A 20,477-nucleotide genomic window follows, 5' to 3' on the forward strand; every position below is an offset into this window, starting at 1 on the left:
CAGGATGTAACTCAGGATCAGTAATGTAATGTATATACACAGTGACTGCACCAGCAGAATAGTGAGTGCAGCTCTGGAGTATAATACAGGAGGTAACTCAGGATCAGTGATGTAATGTATGTACACAGTGACTGCACCAGCAGAATAGTGAGTGCAGCTCTGGAGTATAATACAGGATGTAACTCAGGATCAGTAATGTAATGTATGTACACAGTGACTGCACCAGCAGAATAGTGAGTGCAGCTCTGGAGTATAATACAGGAGGTAACTCAGGATCAGTAATGTAATGTATGTATACAGTGACTGCACCAGCAGAATAGTGAGTGCAGCTCTGGAGTATAATACAGCATGTAACTCAGGATCAGTAATGTAATGTATGTACACAGTGACTGCACCAGCAGAATAGTGAGTGCAGCTCTGGAGTATAATACAGGATGTAACTCAGGATCAGTAATGTAATGTATGTACACAGTGACTGCACCAGCAGAATAGTGAGTGCAGCTCTGGAGTATAATACAGGATGTAACTCAGGATCAGTAATGTAATGTATGTACACAGTGACTCCACCAGCAGAATAGTGAGTGCAGCTCTGGAGTATAATACAGGATGTAACTCAGGATCAGTAATGTAATGTATGTATACAGTGACTGCACCAGCAGAATAGTGAGTGCAGCTCTGGAGTATAATACAGCATGTAACTCAGGATCAGTAATGTAATGTATGTACACAGTGACTGCACCAGCAGAATAGTGAGTGCAGCTCTGGAGTATAATACAGGATGTAACTCAGGATCAGTAATGTAATGTATGTACACAGTGACTGCACCAGCAGAATAGTGAGTGCAGCTCTGGAGTATAATACAGGATGTAACTCAGGATCAGTAATGTAATGTATGTATACAGTGACTGCACCAGCAGAATAGTGAGTGCAGCTCTGGAGTATAATACAGCATGTAACTCAGGATCAGTAATGTAATGTATGTACACAGTGACTGCACCAGCAGAATAGTGAGTGCAGCTCTGGAGTATAATACAGGATGTAACTCAGGATCAGTAATGTAATGTATGTACACAGTGACTGCACCAGCAGAATAGTGAGTGCAGCTCTGGAGTATAATACAGGATGTAACTCAGGGTCAGTAATGTAATGTATGTACACAGTGACTGCACCAGCAGAATAGTGAGTGCAGCTCTGGAGTATAATACAGGATGTAACTCAGGATCAGTAATGTAATGTATGTACACAGTGACTGCACCAGCAGAATAGTGAGTGCAGCTCTGGAGTATAATACAGGATGTAACTCAGGATCAGTAATGTATGTACACAGTGACTGCACCAGCAGAATAGTGAGCGCAGCTCTGGAGTATAATACAGGATGTAACTCAGGATCAGTAATGTAATGTATGTACACAGTGACTGCACCAGCAGAATAGTGAGTGCAGCTCTGGAGTATAATACAGGAGGTAACTCAGGATCAGTAATGTAATGTATGTACACAGTGACTGCACCAGCAGAATAGTGAGTGCAGCTCTGGAGTATAATACAGGATGTAACTCAGGATCAGTAATGTAATGTATGTACACAGTGACTGCACCAGCAGAATAGTGAGTGCAGCTCTGGAGTATAATACAGGAGGTAACTCAGGATCAGTAATGTAATGTATGTACACAGTGACTGCACCAGCACAATAGTGAGTGCAGCTCTGGAGTATAATACAGGATGTATCTCAGGATCAGTAATGTAATGTATGTACACAGTGACTGCACCAGCAGAATAGTGAGCGCAGCTCTGGAGTATAATACAGGATGTAACTCAGGATCAGTAATGTAATGTATGTACACAGTGACTGCACCAGCAGAATAGTGAGCGCAGCTCTGGAGTATAATACAGGATGTAACTCAGGATCAGTAATGTATGTACACAGTGACTGCACCAGCAGAATAGTGAGTGCAGCTCTGGAGTATAATACAGGAGGTAACTCAGGATCAGTAATGTAATGTATGTACACAGTGACTGCACCAGCAGAATAGTGAGTGCAGCTCTGGAGTATAATACAGGAGGTAACTCAGGATCAGTGATGTAATGTATGGACACAGTGACTGCACCAGCAGAATAGGGAGTGCAGCTCTGGAGTATAATACAGGATGTAACTCAGGATCAGTAATGTATGTACACAGTGACTGCACCAGCAGAATAGTGAGTGCAGCTCTGGAGTATAATACAGGATGTAACTCAGGATCAGTAATGTAATGTATGTACACAGTGACTGCACCAGCAGAATAGTGAGTGCAGCTCTGGAGTATATTACAGGATGTAACTCAGGATCAGTAATGTAATGTATCTACACAGTGACTGCACCAGCAGAATAGTGAGTTCAGCTCTGGATTATAATACAGGATGTAACTCAGGATCAGTAATGTAATGTATGTACACAGTGACTGCACCAGCAGAATAGTGAGTGCAGCTCTGGAGTATAATACAGGATGTAACTCAGGATCAGTAATGTAATGTATGTACACAGTGACTGCACCAGCAGAATAGTGAGTGCAGCTCTGGAGTATAATACAGGAGGTAACTCAGGATCAGTAATGTAATGTATCTACACAGTGACTGCACCATCAGAATAGTGAGTGCAGCTCTGGAGTATAATACAGGATGTAACGGAGGATCTGTAATGTAATGTATGTACACAGTGACTACACCATCAGAATAGTGAGTGCAGCTCTGGAGTATAATACAGGATGTAACTCAGGATCAGTAATGTAATGTATCTACACAGTGACTGCACCAGCAGAATAGTGAGTGCAGCTCTGGAGTATAATACAGGAGGTAACTCAGGATCAGTAATGTAATGTATCTACACAGTGACTGCACCATCAGAATAGTGAGTGCAGCTCTGGAGTATAATACAGGATGTAACGGAGGATCTGTAATGTAATGTATGTACACAGTGACTACACCATCAGAATAGTGAGTGCAGCTCTGGAGTATAATACAGGATGTAACTCAGGATCAGTAATGTAATGTATGTACACAGTGACTGCACCAGCAGAATAGTGAGTGCAGCTCTGGAGTATATTACAGGAGGTAACTCAGGATCAGTAATGTAATGTATGTACACAGTGACTGCACCAGCAGAATAGTGAGTGCAGCTCTGGAGTATAATACAGGAGGTAACTCAGGATCAGTAATGTAATGTATCTACACAGTGACTGCACCATCAGAATAGTGAGTGCAGCTCTGGAGTATAATACAGGATGTAACGGAGGATCTGTAATGTAATGTATGTACACAGTGACTACACCATCAGAATAGTGAGTGCAGCTCTGGAGTATAATACAGGAGGTAACTCAGGATCAGTAATGTAATGTATGTACACAGTGACTGCACCATCAGAATAGTGAGTGCAGCTCTGGAGTATAATACAGGAGGTAAATCAGGATCAGTAATGTAATGTATGTACACAGTGACTGCACCAGCAGAATAGTGAGTGCAGCTCTGGAGGATAATACAGGATGTAACTCAGGATCAGTAATGTAATGTATGTACACAGTGACTGCACCAGCAGAATAGTGAGTGCAGCTCTGGAGGATAATACAGGATGTAACTCAGGATCAGTAATGTAATGTATGTACACAGTGACTGCACCAGCAGAATAGTGAGTGCAGCTCTGGAGTATAATACAGGATGTAACTCAGGATCAATAATGTAATGTATGTACACAGTGACTGCACCAGCAGAATAGTGAGTGCAGCTCTGGAGTATAATACAGGAGGTAACTCAGGATCAGTAATGTAATGTATGTACACAGTGACTGCACCAGCAGAATAGTGAGTGCAGCTCTGGAGTATAATACAGGATGTATCTCAGGATCAGTAATGTAATGTATGTACACAGTGACTGCACCAGCAGAATAGTGAGCGCAGCTCTGGAGTATAATACAGGATGTAACTCAGGATCAGTAATGTAATGTATGTACACAGTGACTGCACCAGCACAATAGTGAGTGCAGCTCTGGAGTATAATACAGGATGTATCTCAGGATCAGTAATGTAATGTATGTACACAGTGACTGCACCAGCAGAATAGTGAGCGCAGCTCTGGAGTATAATACAGGATGTAACTCAGGATCAGTAATGTAATGTATGTACACAGTGACTGCACCAGCAGAATAGTGAGTGCAGCTCTGGAGTATAATACAGGAGGTAACTCAGGATCAGTAATGTAATGTATGTACACAGTGACTGCACCAGCAGAATAGTGAGTGCAGCTCTGGAGGATAATACAGGATGTAACTCAGGATCAGTAATGTAATGTATGTACACAGTGACTGCACCAGCAGAATAGTGAGCGCAGCTCTGGAGTATAATACAGGATGTAACTCAGGATCAGTAATGTAATGTATGTACACAGTGACTGCACCAGCAGAATAGTGAGTGCAGCTCTGGAGTATAATACAGGAGGTAACTCAGGATCAGTAATGTAATGTATGTATACAGTGACTGCACCAGCAGAATAGTGAGTGCAGCTCTGGAGTATAATACAGGATGTAACTCAGGATCAGTAATGTAATGTATGTACACAGTGACTGCACCAGCAGAATAGTGAGTGCAGCTCTGGAGTATAATACAGGAGGTAACTCAGGATCAGTAATGTAATGTATGTACACAGTGACTGCACCAGCAGAATAGTGAGTGCAGCTCTGGAGTATAATACAGGAGGTAACTCAGGATCAGTGATGTAATGTATGGACACAGTGACTGCACCAGCAGAATAGGGAGTGCAGCTCTGGAGTATAATACAGGATGTAACTCAGGATCAGTAATGTATGTACACAGTGACTGCACCAGCAGAATAGTGAGTGCAGCTCTGGAGTATAATACAGGATGTAACTCAGGATCAGTAATGTAATGTATGTACACAGTGACTGCACCAGCAGAATAGTGAGTGCAGCTCTGGAGTATATTACAGGATGTAACTCAGGATCAGTAATGTAATGTATCTACACAGTGACTGCACCAGCAGAATTGTGAGTTCAGCTCTGGATTATAATACAGGATGTAACTCAGGATCAGTAATGTAATGTATGTACACAGTGACTGCACCAGCAGAATAGTGAGTGCAGCTCTGGAGTATAATACAGGATGTAACTCAGGATCAGTAATGTAATGTATGTACACAGTGACTGCACCAGCAGAATAGTGAGTGCAGCTCTGGAGTATAATACAGGAGGTAACTCAGGATCAGTAATGTAATGTATGTACACAGTGACTGCACCAGTAGAATAGTGAGTGCAGCTCTGGAGTATAATACAGGATGTAACGGAGGATCTGTAATGTAATGTATGTACACAGTGACTACACCATCAGAATAGTGAGTGCAGCTCTGGAGTATAATACAGGAGGTAACTCAGGATCAGTAATGTAATGTATGTACACAGTGACTGCACCAGCAGAATAACGAGTGCAGCTCTGGAGTATAATACAGGATGTAACTCAGGATCAGTAATGTAATGTATGTACACAGTGACTGCACCATCAGAATAGTGAGTGCAGCTCTGGAGTATAATACAGGAGGTAAATCAGGATCAGTAATGTAATGTATGTACACAGTGACTGCACCAGCAGAATAGTGAGTGCAGCTCTGGAGGATAATACAGGATGTAACTCAGGATCAGTAATGTAATGTATGTACACAGTGACTGCACCAGCAGAATAGTGAGTGCAGCTCTGGAGGATAATACAGGATGTAACTCAGGATCAGTAGTGTAATGTATGTACACAGTGACTGCACCAGCAGAATAGTGAGTGCAGCTCTGGAGGATAATACAGGATGTAACTCAGGATCAGTAATGTAATGTATGTACACAGTGACTGCACCAGCAGAATAGTGAGTGCAGCTCTGGAGTATAGTACAGGATGTATCTCAGGATCAGTAATGTAATGTATGTACACAGTGACTGCACCAGCAGAATAGTGAGTGCAGCTCTGGAGTATAATACAGGATGTAACTCAGGATCAGTAATGTAATGTATGTACACAGTGACTGCACCAGCAGAATAGTGAGTGCAGCTCTGGAGTATAATACAGGATGTAACTCAGGATCAGTAATGTAATGTATGTACACAGTGACTGCACCAGCAGAATAGTGAGTGCAGCTCTGGAGTATAATACAGGAGGTAACTCAGGATCAGTGATGTAATGTATGTACACAGTGACTGCACCAGCAGAATAGTGAGTGCAGCTCTGGAGTATAATACAGGAAGTAACTCAGGATCAGTAATGTAATGTATGGACACAGTGACTGCACCAGCAGAATAGTGAGTGCAGCTCTGGAGTATAATACAGGATGTAACTCAGGATCAGTAATGTATGTACACAGTGACTGCACCAGCAGAATAGTGAGTGCAGCTCTGGAGTATAATACAGGATGTAACTCAGGATCAGTAATGTATGTACACAGTGACTGCACCAGCAGAATAGTGAGTGCAGCTCTGGAGTATAATACAGGAAGTAACTCAGGATCAGTAATGTAATATATGTACACAGTGACTCTGCTGTTTATTTATCTCAGTTAAATATATGAACTGTAAATATTTGTGACGTTAATTACTTATTGATGTATATTTGTTTATTTACATAAGCTGTTTTTTGTTATTTTACCTGAAGCACAAGTCTTGTGTATGTTCGTTACTCTTATGTGACCACTAGATGTCAGTGTTGTCTGCATTTAGGATCTGAGTTCCGCTTTTTTCCGCTGCTTTCATGCTCCAGTCTTATGGCGCTTGACGTTGTGTTCTGCCTCCCGCTCCTTGGTTCTGTCGGGTCTTATGTCTGACCCCTCTCACAAAACAGGACTCGTGTGTATGCGGTGATGGGACCATAGACTATGATGGTGCCGACAGAGTGAACGTGCGTTCTATCGTGCATCATTTTTGGGCGCGTACATCTGGATGTGGACACACGTACTAGATGAACCGGTGCCAGAAGGCTGTGTGAAAGCGCCCTTAAAATAAATAAAAGTAGATGCAGAATAATTTGGAGTGATTTGCATCTAGTTTAAAACATTATTGTATTTTTTCCCCATTTTGCATTTTGGAGTCAAATGTAATTTTATTTTTGTTTAGCCGAAATCTGATCTAAAGTAATTAACACATGGACATCAGTGAGAAAAGTGATACATTGTTTTAGATGTGTCTGTTCCTCTTCTATCTTCTCCTTTTTCTCTTTATCTTTCATTACTTTCCTTTCTTCTCTCCCTCTTCATCTTTTCTTTCTCTTTCATCACTGTCCTAGTTCATCTTAATATTTGGTCTTTTTCTTGTTCTCTATCTCTTGCATTGTTCTTCTTAACTGTTATTCATCTTCTTCCTACTTTTTTTTATCAATTTTGTTCTCGATTAGTTTTCCTCCTCTCCTGCCCTGCGCCTCGCCGTTCTCCCTCACCTGCCCCGCGCCTCGCCGTTCTCCCTCACCTGCCCCGCGCCTCGCCGTTCTCCCTCACCTGCCCCGCGCCCCGCCGTTCTCCCTCACCTGCCCCGCGCCCCGCCGTTCTCCCTCACCTGCCCCGCGCCCCGCCGTTCTCCCTCACCTGCCCCGCGCCTCGCCGTTCTCCCTCACCTGCCCCGCGCCCCGCCGTTCTCCCTCACCTGCCCCGCGCCCCGCCGTTCTCCCTCACCTGCCCCGCGCCCCGCCGTTCTCCCTCACCTGCCCCGCGCCCCGCCGTTCTCCCTCACCTGCCCCGCGCCTCGCCGTTCTCCCTCACCTGCCCCGCGCCTCGCCGTTCTCCCTCACCTGCCCCGCGCCTCGCCGTTCTCCCTCACCTGCCCCGCGCCTCGCCGTTCTCCCTCACCTGCCCCGCGCCTCGCCGTTCTCCCTCACCTGCCCCGCGCCTCGCCGTTCTCCCTCACCTGCCCCGCGCCTCGCCGTTCTCCCTCACCTGCCCCGCGCCTCGCCGTTCTCCCTCACCTGCCCCGCGCCTCGCCGTTCTCCCTCACCTGCCCCGCGCCCCGCCGTTCTCCCTCACCTGCCCCGCGCCTCGCCGTTCTCCCTCACCTGCCCCGCGCCTCGCCGTTCTCCCTCACCTGCCCCGCGCCTCGCCGTTCTCCCTCACCTGCCCCGCGCCTCGCCGTTCTCCCTCACCTGCCCCGCGCCTCGCCGTTCTCCCTCACCTGCCCCGCGCCTCGCCGTTCTCCCTCACCTGCCCCGCGCCTCGCCGTTCTCCCTCACCTGCCCCGCGCCTCGCCGTTCTCCCTCACCTGCCCCGCGCCTCGCCGTTCTCCCTCACCTGCCCCGCGCCTCGTTGTTCCCCCTCACCTGCCCCGCGCCTCGTTGTTCCCCCTTACCTGCCCCGCGCCTCGTTGTTCCCCCTCACCTGCCCCGCGCCTCGTTGTTCCCCCTCACCTGCCCCGCGCCTCGTTGTTCCCCCTCACCTGCCCCGCGCCTCGCCGTTCCCCCTCACCTGCCCCGCGCCTCGCCGTTCTCCGTCGCCTGCGCCTCGCCGTTCTCCGTCGCCTGCGCCTCGCCGTTCTCCGTCGCCTGCGCCTCGCCGTTCTCCGTCGCCTGCGCCTCGCCGTTTTCCTGCGCCTCGCCGTTCTCCGTCACCTGCGCCTCGCCGTTCTCCGTCGCCCGCGCCTCGCCGTTCTCCCTCACCTGCCCCGCGCCTCGCCGTTCTCCCTCACCTGCCCCGCGCCTCGCCGTTCTCCCTCACCTGCCCCGCGCCTCGCCGTTCTCCCTCACCTGCCCCGCGCCTCGCCGTTCTCCCTCACCTGCCCCGCGCCTCGCCGTTCTCCCTCACCTGCCCCGCGCCTCGTTGTTCCCCCTCACCTGCCCCGCGCCTCGTTGTTCCCCCTTACCTGCCCCGCGCCTCGTTGTTCCCCCTCACCTGCCCCGCGCCTCGTTGTTCCCCCTCACCTGCCCCGCGCCTCGTTGTTCCCCCTCACCTGCCCCGCGCCTCGCCGTTCCCCCTCACCTGCCCCGCGCCTCGCCGTTCTCCGTCGCCTGCGCCTCGCCGTTCTCCGTCGCCTGCGCCTCGCCGTTCTCCGTCGCCTGCGCCTCGCCGTTTTCCTGCGCCTCGCCATTCTCCGTCACCTGCGCCTCGCCGTTCTCCGTCGCCCGCGCCTCGCCGTTCTCCGTCGCCCGCGCCTCGCCGTTCTCCGTCGCCCGCGCCTCGCCGTTCTCCGTCGCCCGCGCCTCGCCGTTCTCCGTCGCCCGCGCCTCGCCGTTCTCCCGCGCCTCGCCGTTCTCCGTCGCCCGCGCCTCGCCGTTCTCCGTCGCCCGCGCCTCGCCGTTCTCCGTCGCCCGCGCCTCGCCGTTCTCCGTCGCCCGCGCCTCGCCGTTCTCCGTCGCCCGCGCCTCGCCGTTCTCCGTCGCCTGGCCCGCGCCTCGCCGTTCTCCGTCGCCTGGCCCGCGCCTCGCCGTTCTCCGTCGCCTGGCCCGCGCCTCGCCATTCTCCGTCGCCTGCGCCGCGCCGTTCTCCGTCACCTGGCCCGCGCCGCGCCGTTCTCCGTCACCTGGCCCGCGCCGTTCTCCGTCACCTGGCCCGCGCCGTTCTCCGTCACCTGGCCCGCGCCGTTCTCCGTCACCTGGCCCGCGCCGTTCTCCGTCACCTGGCCCGCGCCGTTCTCCGTCACCTGGCCCGCGCCGTTCTCCGTCACCTGGCCCGCGCCGTTCTCCGTCACCTGGCCCGCGCCGTTCTCCGTCACCTGGCCCGCGCCGCGCCGTTCTCCGTCACCTGGCCCGCGCCGTTCCCTCTCTTCCTGCATCCTTCCTCCCCCTTTCGCGACGACTCCTCTTCCTCTTTGTTGTTAGTGTTTGCCTCTCTGTGACAACCCAAAATCCCGTCTCATCTTCTTGTAAAATCCCAAAACTTTCTTTTTTTTTCCCCTCTACAGAATGTGGAAAACCTCAAGTTACCAATCGAATCATGGGAGGACAGAACGCTCAGGCCGGTGCGTGGCCATGGCAAGTGAGCTTACGGTTGAATGGTCGTCACTTCTGTGGAGGGTCTCTCATCAGTAAGACCTGGGTCGTGTCAGCGGCGCACTGTATATCAAGGTTAGAGCGCTTATTTTCTTATTCTGCATCGATGGTGGTGAAGTCTCAGCATTTCTACTAATGATTGTATGATCTGTCTTTTCTCTAGTGACGTGACGACCTCCACGCTCACCGTCCATCTTGGTACATATAATATCTCTCTGCCAAATCCACACGAAATTTCTGTTAATGTGAAGAATATCATTAGGAATCCTAGTTTTAATGATATAGGATCAATAGGTGACATCAGCCTCATCGAGCTGGCGAACAACGTAACCTTCACACCCTACATCCTCCCCGTCTGCCTCCCTACAGCCAATGTAACCTTTCCCATGGGCCTGATGTGTTGGATCACTGGCTGGGGAGACACTCGATTTGGGGGTAGGTATCCACATTGTCGTCTTCTTCCTGTCTTGATTTTTTTTTTTTTTTTATGTTCCACTAAAAAGGAACAACTCTTGCTGGTTATGATTCAGGTGAGGCTTGCAGCTTTATGGTTACAATCCGATCAGATACAGCAAGGAAACCACAATTGAAGCATGACCATCCATTACCAGCCCACTTCTTACTGTTGACCTGGAGTCAAGTCTTCAGCCTTTGTAGCATAGTCTGTCTGCATGCACTTAGTCGATCACCTTGGATAGACCCTTTTTTTCTAGCTACATCTAATCTCCACGAGCTCCACGCTTGTTCTTCACATTCTGGTACACACATTCTACCCTAAAAGACCACACTCCGATCTGACTCAGCCATGCCTCTCTCTACGGCCTGACATGGTTTTTCTTCAAGTACTCCCAACTTTTCCATCACACACCAGTTTCTGACCACTTTTCATGGAGCTCGTGTGCCCAACAGTGTTTCTTGCACCAACCCTGCACTGTGTAAGGTCCATGAAAGCTACAGCACAACGTCTTTGCCTTCCTCTACATCATTGCAAGAGTCCAAAGATGGTGCTGCCCATGACAAAACCTCCTGCGCAACCGCAGCAGGGACTGTAGCTCCCTCCATCCGTCCCTGAACTGTAACCATCAGATTCTGATCCAAATAAGTCACCAAGGCTGAATCCTTTCCAAAGATGACACCACTGCAAAATACCAAGTGATGTGTGACGCGCTCCCTGGGCCGTGGGGTACTCGGCAGCCGGACCTCTGGTTGCTGGGGGATATCACGGTGGCTGGCCCGGTCCGTGACCCAGGGCGGTCAGTGAAAAGGGGATAGATATGGAGGATTTGGACAATTCGTGACACCACCTGTGGAATGCGGCTAAGGGGAGCCGCCGCTGAGGAGCAGATCCTCTGGAGCTGGTGTTACGGCTGCAGGGATGGTGTGGCTCTTCACAGGTAGAGCTAGCTCCAGGGCAACGTGGGGTGTAATGGATGGTGGTGCAGGGGGGAGACGGCAGGATGGTCCCGGAGGAAGGACGGACACTCACACGGGGGTAAGCTTCAGTACCTTTACTGGTGATGGTGCAGGCACGGTCCGGGGTACTCCAGGCAAAGGGTGCACTTTTGGACTCTCCCCAGTGAGCGGGTATAGGGCCTCCTGATCCGTTGCTTTCTTCTCTAAGCTTCTGACCTGCCTGGATCTAGGCCTAGCTTGGTTACTGTCTCTCTCTTGCACCTGCTGACCTGGTGGTAGGGCCTTCTCTTTGTAGATCACTCTCCCTGGATGCTGGGACCTCCGTGACTCCTGGTACTGTAGCCAGCGTTTGGTGAACCTGGGACCTGTAGTCCTCCAGGGGTTCCGGTGGTTCCTACTGAGTATAAATGTCCCTGTAGGCGCAGACCCGGTGTCCGGTATATATATCGGGGTCAGCCTGGTATGCTCCTCTGCCCCCTCACTACTTCTTCCTTCTCCTCTCGCCTTCGGTCCACTCAAGGCCCTCAATAGGCTTTCACACGTGCTGTAGGCCTTGGCTCGCCTAAGCACAGCAGCCAGCGTGCTGCTCTCTTTGCTGCTTTCTGAGCGTCAGCACACTCTCTGCTCAACTCTGAGCTGTGTTCCTCTCTGTCTCTGAACACTGACTTCACTCACTTCAGACTAAACACTAAACTGAGCTGCCTGGCTCCACCCTCCCTATATATATCCCTAACGGCTCCCTCTGGTGGTCTAAGGTGGTAGGGTGGAGGTGTGTGAATGTGTGAGGGCCTCTTGTGGAGAAGTCCATCCATGCACCCTTCTGGGTTCTGTGGCACCAATGCGCAGCAGGGCGCCACATTTGCAAGAGAAGAAAAGCAGATGATTCTCAGCACATCGGCCGCTCTGTCTGGAGGTGACGACCATGAATGACATGGGCTTCATGTGCAAAAAGTCACAATCAATGAAAACTCTTCACCTACATTATCTGAACGCTTCCGCTCATGAAGAATATAGCCATACGACGCCCTTGTAATGTTTCACTTGGAGATGGAGCTCAACTCGTAAAATGTTATATAGAAAAACTATAGCGTATGTGCAAATTGTGCAGCCGCCCAGGGGCCGAGAACGCGGAGAAGCCTCATTGCCACCGGTACCATCTTAGGCGAGATTGTGCTTTTATCTAGATCTAGAGGAGCTTTTACTTGGGCAGAATGAACCTTCCTTAGATCAATTCATTGTCTTCTGCTAGAAATCAACAGAAAACGCGATAAAATGCTCGTGGGCTGATCGTATATTTTTCAGCCATCGTTGGTCCAAGTCCTAATTGGGTGGTTAACATGGGGAAATGTGCTGCCGAGAAGATGCAGAAAGTATGAAGGCCGTATGATCATAGTTCTAATTGGTGCTTGTGTAAATTGGCCCCAAGGAACGACAGAATTTCATTGCTGGTGCACTATAGACAAACTGCCCTCCAACAAGGGGTCCATATACAGTTTCTATACTGGGGTCCTCTGTGTGCCCATGGTTAATGTCTCTTCTCCTCACTAAACCAATAAATCTCATGTAGAGTTGGCCCGAGTTGTGTTGAGGGTGTCACATACTGGAGGCTTCTTTGACTCTTTGGATCGGTAACTGTGTCCTGAGAGAGGGGGAGTCACATCATTTTGCGGACAGCGTGCGAAACATTGTGGTCTTTGTGTCTGGGTCCCAAGCTCACACGAGGTAGATTTTCCACCCGGATCTCCTGCCTGCAGTTTATCGTTGCAGTATAATAAACTGGATGAGATGATGACGGAGAAGAAGACCCCGGTGACCCATCTAGGCTGCACAAGATCGAGCTTCCTACCGAGCGTCCATCCGTCAAGTCACCATGGCTCCAAATCGAGCTGAGGGCCATTAAATAATAATAATAACTGTGCAAAAGCAAATAGAGATCTGCACTAAATTTGCGCAGAAGTTGATCCCTCCCAAATTGACTCTTTGCAATGAATGGGATAAAATTTGTGGAAAGTTTGCAGCCAAGTCCACAACAAATCCTCCTGTAAGTGTCGCAGATTTTGCTTCTGATTTGTCCCAGATTTTGACCCTCAATTATGTCTTGTGTGGATGTTTCCTGAAATGTCCTGGATGATAATTATGGGATGACTCATGAATGAATGTGTGAGGTCTTTTCTTACAGTGAGTCTCCCAAGTCCCATGACTTTGCAGGAAGTGTCGCTGCCTCTGATCGATACCCAGACCTGCGATCAACTCTATCACATCTCGTCTACCACCAGCAGCTCAACGCCAATTGTCCTGGGGGACATGATATGTGCAGGATATAAAATAGGGGGCACGGACTCCTGTCAGGTAGGTGTCTTTATAGCAGTCCATGTAAGATGATATATAGTGATGAGTGAATCTGTCGAAAACCGTACTTGGTCAGGAAATTAGATTTACATTTAAGTTATTCAACGCAACTTGGATGTTCCATATTCTTCTCTGGGGTTTGGAGAGAATAAATGTAGAATAGCAATAAAAAATACTCACCGTGCCGGCCACCTGTCCAACCCCTCCAGCCGCTCATCCAGTCCTCCATGCATGTCCCTCCATCCAGCTCCTCCAGTGCACAACGTCCTCTCCATCTTCACTCTGCACCGAGCCTTGCAGCCCAGCATGTCATGACGTATGGCTGTGCATTGCCCGAGGTGCTGGCCATGCTTCAGGAGGCACACGTGACTTCAGAGGTCTGCTCTGCATGGAAGCGACTGCACAAAGTGAAGATGCTGGAAGAGAACGCCGCACATCGACGGCCAAAAGTAGCTTCATGGTGGACAGACAAAGGGCTACATCAGCAGTCAAGTGTGAGTATTTTATTCCCAGTCCTGTAAAAATATAGGCGACCGAGATCCATTTCACCAAATTCTCATGAAGCGAAATCACAAAAAATTTAGACGGAGGAAAATCTCATTTTTTTTGGGGTAAAATTCAAGTTGAATTCAATTGGGAATCTTGTCATGGAGCAGGACGAGCCGAGCAGATTGATATATACTTTTCTGGACAAAGATTCAATAGAATTTGTAATATGTTCATTTGACTGTGCACAGGGAGAGCTGTCAATCACTAGGTAGGACCGCCCACTGGACTCCTAAGGCCAGAATGAGTAGAGATTAAAATACATGGTATACTGAGTCTTCTCCCACTAACTTATATATCAATCTGCTCAGCTGCTCCTGCTCTGTAATATGATGCTTGCGAGGTCGAGCTGAATTTAACACAATGAGTTCTCCTTAAAGTAACAGAAAGAGATGAGACAATGGTCAGGGCGGATGACGTCAAGGCGGATGTGGTCAGGGCGGATGTGGTCAGGGCGGATGTGGTCAGGGCGGATGTGGTCAGGGCGGATGTGGTCAGGGCGGATGTGGTCAGGGCGGATGACGTCAAGGGCGGATGTGGTCAAGGGCGGATGTGGTCAAGGGCGGATGACGTCAAGGCGGATGTGGTCAGGGCGGATGTGGTCAGGGCGGATGTGGTCAGGGCGGATGTGGTCAAGGCGGATGTGGTCAGGGCGGATGACGTCAAGGCGGATGTGGTCAGGGCGGATGACGTCGGGGCGGATGACGTCAAGGTGGATGTGGTCAGGGCGGATGAAGTCAAGGGCGCTGCTCATGATCACACCCACCAAACTGGATGAAATTAAGGATTTAATGAACACCACGCGTTTCAGGGACTGTCCGTCCCCTTCATCAGGTAACACATTAATTAATCACATGAAACAAGCAATTACAGCAATATGAAAACAGGAAAAATTATAAAGAAATGATTAGTAAATAACGAGAAGCGGTTCCTCCGCTCTAATAGTCAGATTCTGTCCTTGGTGACCTCCACATGGACCTCTCTTTTTGGTTGTCTTCATGATACAGTTTAGAGTAAGCTATAATCAGTGTGAGATGTTTGAGGAGGTCGTCCCCTGGTCAGAGAACCCGTCATCATGGCTTGGATCGTTTTTGATTCATATATTTTACACATATTTGTATGGAGATATAACAAACAATGGTGACCGGTGGCCATATGGACCGCTAGGACTCGGAGAGCTGTTGTGCCTGGTCCTGTGGGATCTCTGATTAGGTTGGATATATCCGGGTGCACTGTTATGATCTGACCATCTTCCTATTTCTGTTTCCCTCTCTCCAGGGTGACTCGGGAGGCCCCTTGGTGTGTTCGGAGAAAGGACAATGGTTTTTGGCCGGGTTGGTGAGTTGGGGAGATGGATGTGGCATGTTGAACCGTCCTGGTATCTACACTCAAGTGACTAACCATACAGACTGGATTAAGATGAACGCTCCAGACTCAGAAGAGAATATTTTGGATGTTACGTTCACCAGTGTGGTCTATAGAGATGCTTATCTGTACTCTAAGACCTCGAGCACGACCACCAGCACAGCTACGAGCCTCCTCTTTGGGTTTCTGTCTATCCTGGCCTCACTTCTCATATAGAGAGGCTGCTCCATACATCTCTACTGATGGAGATACAGGGGACATCTTTAATCCTGGACACCTGTAGACGGACACAGCGCACACAAGACAATATAATGGGCCATTAATACTAAGGGAAAGTGGAGCGCTGTCCGTGAGTTAAGAACCAAAGACCATCCCACCCCCACCTCAACCCAGCAATGGTCTCCGTCAGTCACATATTACAGGGAATCTAGCAGATGAATATTTTTATAGATCTTTTTTTAATTTCTGGTGTTTCTTCCTCAGGGGCTAATATATTAAAAGATGATGATGATATCTTGCAGTTTTCCTTTTCGTCACTGAAAGTCATATTAGACTGATCCTTCATTCTGTGCTCATCGCATTATCATCACAGGCACCATGTGACCACAAGATTCACAAAACTGATGGCAACAGATCACCTCCTGTTACCCCCTTCATAAGACACAGAGCATGTGACTCGCCCTGGGGGATATGGGGGACTCGGTACCTGGGCCTTTACCTTCATGGGATGTCACGGCAATCGGCTCCTGGGCCCATACCCTGGGGTCACTCTTTAAAAGGCAGTTTTGTTAACAGTTTTTGTCTCGTGACGCCACCTGTGGTTTCCGGTAATGGTTACCAGCGCTGCTGCAGACCTCCGGGGGTGATGGGATGGCAGCTGAGATGTTTCTGCTCCCCACAGGCAGAGCGGGCCCTCGGGGCAGGGTTGATGGAAGGGATGCAGGTGAGAGGTGGCCCTGCCGGGCCAGGGGAGAATAACAGACACGCACACAGGGGGTTCGCTTCAGTACCTTTACTGGTGTAGACGGCAGGTACGGTCCAGGGTACTTGGTAAGAAGGGTGCACTTCTGGACTCTCCACAGTGAGTGGGTATAAGGCCTCCTGATCCGTTTCTTCCTCTCACTCTGAAGCTTCTGACCAGCCTGGAACTTGGTCTAGCTTCTGTACTGTTTCACTCTCCTAACCTGTATGCTAGGTGGTAAGAACTTTCTGGCTACCACTATCCCTGGATGCTGGGGTCTTCGTGGTTCCTAGTTCTTTAGATAATTGTAGCTTCAGGTTGACCAGGGGTTTAGAATCCTCCTGGTATACCGGTTGTTCCTATTGGGCGTAGAGTACCCTGTAGGCGCGGACCCGGTGTCCGGCTTGTGTTCTGGGGTGAGCCCCCATAACTCCTCTCTCCTCGCCTCCGGCCCCGCTCTAGGCCCCCAGGGCTTAAGCACGTGCTTTAGGCCCTGGCTCACATGCTGCTTCTTCACTGATCTCTGTGCCAGCACACACACTGACTGTCTAACTCCACCCTCCAGTATATATATCCCTAACAGGGCTCCCTCTGGTGGTATGAGGTGGAAGGGTGGAGGTGTCTGTTATGTAATGAGGGCCTCTTGTGGAGAAGTCCGTCTATGCACCCTTTTGGGTCCTGTGGTACCTGTAACAGCAGGGTGCCACACATGCCCACTACAATCTCCCATAGAAGTCAATCAGTGATGTCACAGGTCACTTCTTCCCACTCCCTGATCAATACCACCTCCACTGATCAGTGCACATCAACAGAAATCTACCATAGAAGACAATGTTACAGCTCACCTCCTGCCCCTCCCTGTGGAATGATTTCTTCCTAGGTCACAGAGCATGTCCACAACACTTTTCGATAGAAGTCAATAGTCAAAGCTCTACTTCTCCTCCTCTGTGTATAATGATGACCTCTGCTAAGATCAAAGCATGATGACCAAGAATCCCAGAAACATATTGCTTGTGGGCAAATACAACCGTCCGAACCGGTTTTGCGCCACTACAGACAACTCCAAGAAACATAGAATAAGCAAAAGACACGGAGTATTTCAATTTGAGTAAGAAAATCAATATAACTTTATTAGCACATACAATTTATCAATACATATAAATATAAAAAGACATAGGTAGAAGGAATATGGAGGAATAGCAGCAAGGGTGCGAACCCTACCAGGGAGATGTCTTGTATCACATAATTTGAGGGCTACGGGGAACACCACGTTCAGGCTAAGTATGAGGCTAAAAAGCTTAACACAACCAAGTGGTATGTAAACAGTGTATTTAGCATAATTTAGCCATAATAGCAAAACAACAACATAACTTATAACGGGAGTCCCTAACAGCACAGAGACAACCAAACATTATGTATAAGCAGCAGCATCGCTTACCTTGGAGGGGCGCAGCGCCCAGGATATCAGGTAGATATTTACCACTCCCCGACGCGCGTTTCGCATGGAGTATATGCGGCTTTATCAAGGGAAGGTAGGGCTTTTAGGTTTAGAGGATTACATGATAATTCCACACCTGTGCTTTCTTTCTGGATGGTACTGATGTAGTGCTAGTCATGGGGATGTGCTCTGCAGGTAACATGATCTTCTGTCAGCACAACAACGGGACACGATGATGGGTGGTGCAGGGATTAGAGGGATATTAGAGGACGCAGACAACCTGCCCTTAACCACTTAGGACTTGGAAGTGATTGATCTTTGTGTCTGCTCGTCTACACAAATCACCAATAACCGGGATTACACAGGGAAAATGCTGCTACATCTCAGTCCTACAGAGGTAAGAAGTCTACTCTCCATCATGCCATTTACAAGGAATCTCCGAGGACAATGATGAGGTCCTGGGATATTCATGCTTTCTTCGATATTTCTCTACTTCTCACATTGAGATCTCACTTCCACCAATAACACCAGTAGATCCTCACACGTCAGACAGTTATCTCCAATACATTTCCATCACTATTTCTAGTATCTCCAGGACATATAACCAACCGTCACACCGGTATTTGCAGGAAATCTCACACCAATATTTTCACTACATCACCTCTCTGCTCAATACCAGAGACAGGTCAGTATTCTGAAGATATTTTCTGATTATTCAGTCTTTTGAAACCTTACAATTTATATAAACATATGACTATTGGTACACGCACGCCGCCTAAGTTCAGATAGGGGCGAGACCAGTTACATGAATTTGTTCGAATCCTGGGGGACCCGTTACTCAGGGTGACCATAGGCTGCAGCTTCTCTCAGGCACACGATAGATTCAGTTGCTGACAAGACACATCTGACAAGAGTCTTCATAAACGGTAGAACAGTAACATTTAAAGAGGCACGGCCAGTGCAATGAAAATGTCTCTTTGAACAACAGGCTCCAGTAATAACAGTACAGTCTCCTTTGCAGCACAACAGTTCACAGTCTATTATCCGGTAGCACAGTACAGCACAGTTTTAATGCATGCACAACCACATGCTTTTGCTTCACAAGGACTCATTAGTACACAGCATTCTTTATCCTGCATGGAGATGGAAGGGGAAGAAGGGTGTGATGAGGGAGATAATCTCTATGATGGGCTTCCTTCCAGTCCTTATCTTCCTGGCCGATAATACTCCACACTGTTAGCTCAGGAAGCCTAACTGACCTTTGTTTAGCTTCCCTCCTGACCTGAATTCTGTTCCCTTGACTTCTGTGAGATACAGATCATAAGCCACCTTTCTCTTTGGATCCAGCCAGACAGTAAACAAGTTCCCCACAATCCCCCTGGGGCTCTGCTAAGAATCTCCCCTTATCCTGTGACTGTGTTAACCCCTCTAGTTGCTGGCTGCTTCTGGAGCACAACACTTCCTGTCTCCTGTGCTTGTGTTACTTCTAATAGTTGCTGAATGGTTTTAAAGCAACAGCACTACTTCTGCATGTCACACTCTGCAACTGCACTACTTCTGCATGTCACCCTCTTCCCTCCTTTTTGAATGTCGTCCTTGACATTCATCTTAATTGGTCAATCTGACCAATTCTGAGACAGTGGTGAAAGTTAGATAACTTTATATACAAATTGGCATTGTGAAATTGGTATAACGTTCATAAACATTGATAACAACCTAATCTTACAACATTTTTCTTGTAGGAAGCCTGTAAGAAATAAACAATCCGCATCTCTTCAGCTGGAGCTTTTCGTACGTCTTGAACCAGCTCTCTCTCGCTAGGCTTTAACAGTTCTTTGTTTCTAAAAAGTCTTTTAAGGAAAATCAAAGCATGAAAACAAGTCTTTCCACCAGGCAACATCTTCCATACTGCCTCTTGGTGGTGAATACCACTCAAGTGGGCTTACCTGGTCCGCAGGCAGAGATACCTGTTTCTAGTCAACAGTCCTTGGCACTTTACTCGGTTCACCAAGTATCTCGTATGTCAGCATCACTGGCCTCCACACTTCTCTAGTCGACATCCTCCTTGTGGATTGTTCCACAGAGACCACGGGTTCGTCGGTCACAGAAGTTTCTTCCACCACACTCATTTCCCATGCTTCCTCAGATGCTCTTGGAGCTGCCTCTGTAAGTTCATGTACTTCTCCTGAGTCACCTGTTTCCGCACGGTCTGGTATTTCCGCTCCTCCTGAGTGTTAATCGGTCTCTTCAGGGACCAGTGTTTGATTATCAGATCTGAATTGGACTTCATCTGTTCCTTGGTACGAACTTTGGAGCCTCAGGACTTAGTTCACTCTTCTGAGGATGGTACATCCCTCTGCTTGCCGGTCCGAGAAATACAATGGTGTGTTCTTCTCCATCGGAATTTTCAATGTCACTATCCACC

The 20,477-nt window shown here is 48.7% G+C and overlaps 1 protein-coding gene across 8 annotated transcripts in view; it reads left to right on the forward strand.

Moving 5' to 3' along the window:
* The window catches only part of LOC141162622 (serine protease 27-like), a 104,539-nt gene extending 88,403 nt beyond the window's left edge, over window positions 1-16,136 (forward strand). For all 8 annotated transcript variants that reach the window (XM_073648897.1, XM_073648898.1, XM_073648902.1 and 5 more), the window contains 4 exons: window positions 9,893-10,055; window positions 10,144-10,415; window positions 13,573-13,742; window positions 15,567-16,136. In XM_073648897.1, coding sequence (XP_073504998.1) covers window positions 9,893-10,055; window positions 10,144-10,415; window positions 13,573-13,742; window positions 15,567-15,869 — 908 coding nt within the window. In that variant the 3' untranslated portion in view covers window positions 15,870-16,136. The remainder of the gene's footprint in view (window positions 1-9,892; window positions 10,056-10,143; window positions 10,416-13,572; window positions 13,743-15,566) is intronic.
* The last annotated feature ends 4,341 nt before the right edge of the window (window positions 16,137-20,477 follow it).

The sequence above is a fragment of the Phyllobates terribilis genome, unplaced genomic scaffold (assembly GCF_046119375.1).
Source record: "Phyllobates terribilis strain yellow unplaced genomic scaffold, ASM4611937v1 Scaffold_9__5_contigs__length_417890890, whole genome shotgun sequence".
Taxonomy (NCBI): Eukaryota; Metazoa; Chordata; class Amphibia; order Anura; family Dendrobatidae; genus Phyllobates; species Phyllobates terribilis.